The sequence below is a fragment of the Rhinopithecus bieti genome, unplaced genomic scaffold, assembly GCF_001698545.2.
Source record: "Rhinopithecus bieti isolate Rb0 unplaced genomic scaffold, ASM169854v2 scaffold_73682, whole genome shotgun sequence".
Taxonomy (NCBI): Eukaryota; Metazoa; Chordata; class Mammalia; order Primates; family Cercopithecidae; genus Rhinopithecus; species Rhinopithecus bieti.
This window is the reverse complement of record NW_016829166.1, coordinates 2,326,279-2,330,288: the sequence shown is the minus strand read 5'-3', so window position 1 is coordinate 2,330,288 and position 4,010 is coordinate 2,326,279. Positions and strand designations below refer to the sequence as shown.

Here is a 4,010-nt window from a genome sequence, read left to right as displayed (position 1 = left end):
AAAGAATTAGTGTTAATTTTTAAACTGTACAATTGCTCTAATAGCTATGTTGGTAAAGAGTTCTCTTTTAGAGATACATATTAGAATTATCAACAAAACAGTATCAAGGGATTTGCTTGAAATTAAAACAGAGCTGGGACTGGATAGTGAAGGAGGGTATAGATGAAACAAGAGTAGCTGGGAGGTGTGACTGCAGGAACTACTCATGGATGGATCATTATATTCCTCTCCTTTTATACCTGAAAATGTCCACAGCAAAAAAGTTAAAAACTGAACAACAAACAGACTTCCCTAGTTCAATGTTTTGGTTTGAAATGCAAAGTTAGGGTTATCAGAGTATGAAATGGGGGCAAGTAAAATTCCAACTACTAGCGAGAAGGACCAAAATGTCAGAAATAAGCACAAAATGTTTCTGATGTATAAAAACAACTGTCACTCTAGCACATACACACAGTTAGCCTCGAGTGAGGGTTACAGTCATGTTAGCTGACTCATACTTTACAGAGAATGCTAATGTGTGTGGTTACTGAATTTCTGAGTGCACAGCCAGCAACTAGAAGGGAAGCTAATCAGGAGTTCAATACCAGCCTGGTAACTGAGCCGCATCACTTACTCTTATTTTTCTCCCCAGAAAAATGAGAGTGGTGGCTACATTAAGAGGCCTGCCTTGATGATTGGAAAGGATATAACTGCGAAGTATCTTGGAAACAGATTGTCCAATCCCAGCCAAAAACTTGCCTGCAACATTGTGGGATACCCTGAGCCGGAGCCACCTGGCTAAACTGCTCCCAGATTCCAGGCCCTCAGAAACTGCATGAAATAATACATGTTTATTGCACTAAGTTGCTATGTTTTGGGTAATTTGTTACATAGCAATAGAAAACTAATACATCATACTCACGGTAACAATTTATCTATTATTTGATCAGCTAATTTTTTTTCTAAATACAGTCATCGAACCTCTTTGCTGTGTTAATTAGATTACACAAGGGAACCCCTTAAATCATCTGAATAGAGTGCTCATCACCTTGTAATGACATGTTTATACAACAGGATATTATACTCAGTATTGAACTTCTTGAATCTAACCTTGCTACATATATGATTGCTGTGAGGGTAAAAATCCAGACCTGTGGGTCATGATTCAGTACCTGAGGCCCTGACCCAACACTCATACCCTATATCTGTATATAAACATAATGTTTCTGCTCTACAATATAGTTCAATATTAATAAAAGTACTCTTAGTCCTACCTGAATAAGGCATTTGCTCACATCACTAGCACAGAGTGCTTTGTTACAGCTCAGTGATGCTGGAAGCCATGTCAGGAATATCAGGATGGCTAGAGTAAGCACAGCAACATAGTGTAACTTCATGTTTCTTCAAGGAAGATGATCAGTAACTCCCAGGAAGCTAAACAAACAAACAAACAAACACAACTTTAATTCAAAGGCAAGTGCTAGGGTAAAAACAAATATAAAAATGAAAAACAAAACATAAACTAAGACTCACTGTTTGTGTCAATAGACTTTTTCTTTCTGTTTTAGAGTCTTGCTCTGTTGCCCAGGCTGAAGTACAGTGGTGTGATCACAGCTCATTGCAGCCTTCAATTCCTGGGTTCAAGTGATTCTCCCACCTCAGCCTCCCAGTTATCTAAGACTACAGACAATACCACCATGCCTGGTCTTCCAAAAACTTTTGAGTGATCATTTAAAGATCATTCTCAATTAAAGATTATATAAACATTTAAAAATAAACAGTAATTTTATATAATAATGGCTTCATAGCCATCTTCAAGGACCTAGAACACTACAGTTCCTCAGACTATCCAGAAATGGTGACTGTGAAAGTAGAGTGAGTATATCTAAACCCTCAGTAACCTGAGAATACATCAGGCAAATAGCTAGTTTCAATACTGCACTGCTACTATTCAACTTTAGTTTTAGCTCCATTATTCAACTTTAAGACCATATAAAACTATTAATATTGTATTATAATTTTAAGATATTTAATTTTCATTCTTAGAATCAAAACAAAATTTTATATGGAAATTATTCTAGGGTTTAGACAGAATAGAGCAGCTCAAAGCAAGAAGTAGAGTCCACAGAGTCACTTCTTGAATAATTGAGCAAATAACAAAAGGCAGTGTAAATTATTAATTGCATTAAGAACTCTGCGTAATTATTAGAATGTGAAGATATTCTTTTTTTGTTTTTGTTTTTTGAGACGGAGTCTCTCTCTGTTACCCATGCTGGAGTGCAGTGGCGCAATCTCCGCTCACTGCAACCTCCGCCTCCCAGGTTCATGCAGTTCTCCTGTCTCAGCCTCCTGAGTAGCTGGGATCACAGGTGCCTATCACCACGCCCAGCTAATTTTTGTATTTTTAGTAGAGACGGGGTTTCACCATGTTGGCCAGGCTGGTCTCAAACCCCTGACCTCAGGTGATCCACCCGCCTCGGCCTCCCAAAGTGCTGGGACTACAGGGGTGAGCCACAGCGCCCGGCCAAGATATTCTTTTAATTCTATCAGTACCACGCATTCTTCTGAGTTATTAAGAAGATACTATAGTTCAAAAAGAAGAAGGAAAAAAGACTAGCACAAATACAGTTTGACAGGGGCCAAACAGTATACATAGTTATTAAACTTTAAATACGGGAAGATACCATCTCTTCAGGCTAAAACACCTCCCCATCAAACATAATAAATTAAAATAAATGACTACTGACATAAGAGGGATAAATAGTGAGTTTATGGGGGCATTTATGATTACTCTAAACTTTTATTCTAAGTGTTACAAAGTACATTGAAGGAAAAACAATAAAAGAGTGAAAAGAATAAAGGGCTTTGGGCCTGGTATGAGTCAATTTTGAAAGAGAAAGCCCTGGTGATCATTACTGAAGCTCACAAAGCATTCCCTAAAGACCGTTAGGAACCTAATTTTCTAACGTATTTAACGCCGCATACCAAATAGGATGATTTCTGGAGCAACCAGTACATATATGCGGAGGCCAAATAAGGTTATTTGGAAACTAATTGTCGTGGAACTAGTTTTCATCCTACAACCACGAAAACTGGGATTTTCTCCCTCCCTCAGCTTTTACGGTTGTCTTATGAAATGTTCCACAAATTCATCTTACTCCCCAAATTTCACTGGAAAAAGTATTCAAGTAACTACGGCCATGTCCAAATCAGGTAACAGAATTAAAGGACTTATCTTTTCCTAAGGAGTTAGAAACCATCACGTACCAAATTGTTTCGCATACATCACGCCCAGTTTCTAGGTAAGGGAGATGGTACTGACAGCAACCAGGGCAGAGCAGAGCCTCTGTAGAGCGGTGCCAGGGCCCCGAAGGCGCCGGACGCCCCGCGAGGCAGAGGCCGGGGCGGCGCGGGGGACCCGGCACCCGGAACCACCCTCACCCCGGCTCGGCCGACGCGGGCTGCGGAGCGCGGGCCGGCCCAGAGATGGTCTGGACCGAGAAGGCGCAGAGATGCTGCCGGCTCCAGGCGTCCGGCCTGTGCGCCCGCGCCCAGCACCCCCACTTTGTCCTCCGCGGAGCCGGGCCCAGGCTTCTCCCGGCCCCGGTGAAGCTCGCCGCGGCCCCGGGCCTCGAGAAGGCCCAGCTCGGCGCCCGGCCCCTTCCCGGCCAAGAGGCTGCACAATCCCCCAGCCGCTGCCGCTTACCGTGCGCCGCGGTCCCGCGAAGTCGCCCACCCCGAGATCTCCGCCGGGTCGGCCGAGCCCGGAGCGCGCTGCGGCGGCTTTGAGTGCGAGGCCAGGCCGCGCCTCCGCCGTCCCCTCCGCGCAGCGCCCGCGAGCCTCGGGCACCTTAAAGAGACAGGCCCGCCCGCCGCCCTCCTCCCGGCTCCTGGCTCCCAGCCCCAGCTCCCCTCTTCCCCTCCGCCCTCGCTGGGGTCCACAGCCGCCAGCTCCCGCCAGGAGGCGTCTCTCACTCCTCCGGCGCTCCGGTCAGCGCGCACGCCCCCGTCTCGGCCCCGCCCACTCCCCG

The 4,010-nt window shown here is 45.0% G+C and overlaps 1 protein-coding gene across 2 annotated transcripts in view; it reads right to left on the bottom strand.

Moving 5' to 3' along the window:
• TWSG1 (twisted gastrulation BMP signaling modulator 1) overlaps positions 1-3,904 on the bottom strand; it is a 123,571-nt gene extending 119,667 nt beyond the window's left edge. For both annotated transcript variants that reach the window (XR_001883935.1, XM_017864696.1), the window contains exons 1-2: positions 3,686-3,904; positions 1,254-1,413 (exon numbers count right to left, since the gene is read on the bottom strand). Coding sequence is in view for 1 of the 2 variants with exons in the window: in XM_017864696.1 (XP_017720185.1) it covers positions 1,254-1,376 (123 nt within the window). In the remaining variant the exon portion in view is untranslated. The remainder of the gene's footprint in view (positions 1-1,253; positions 1,414-3,685) is intronic.
• Between the last annotated feature and the right edge of the window lie 106 nt (positions 3,905-4,010).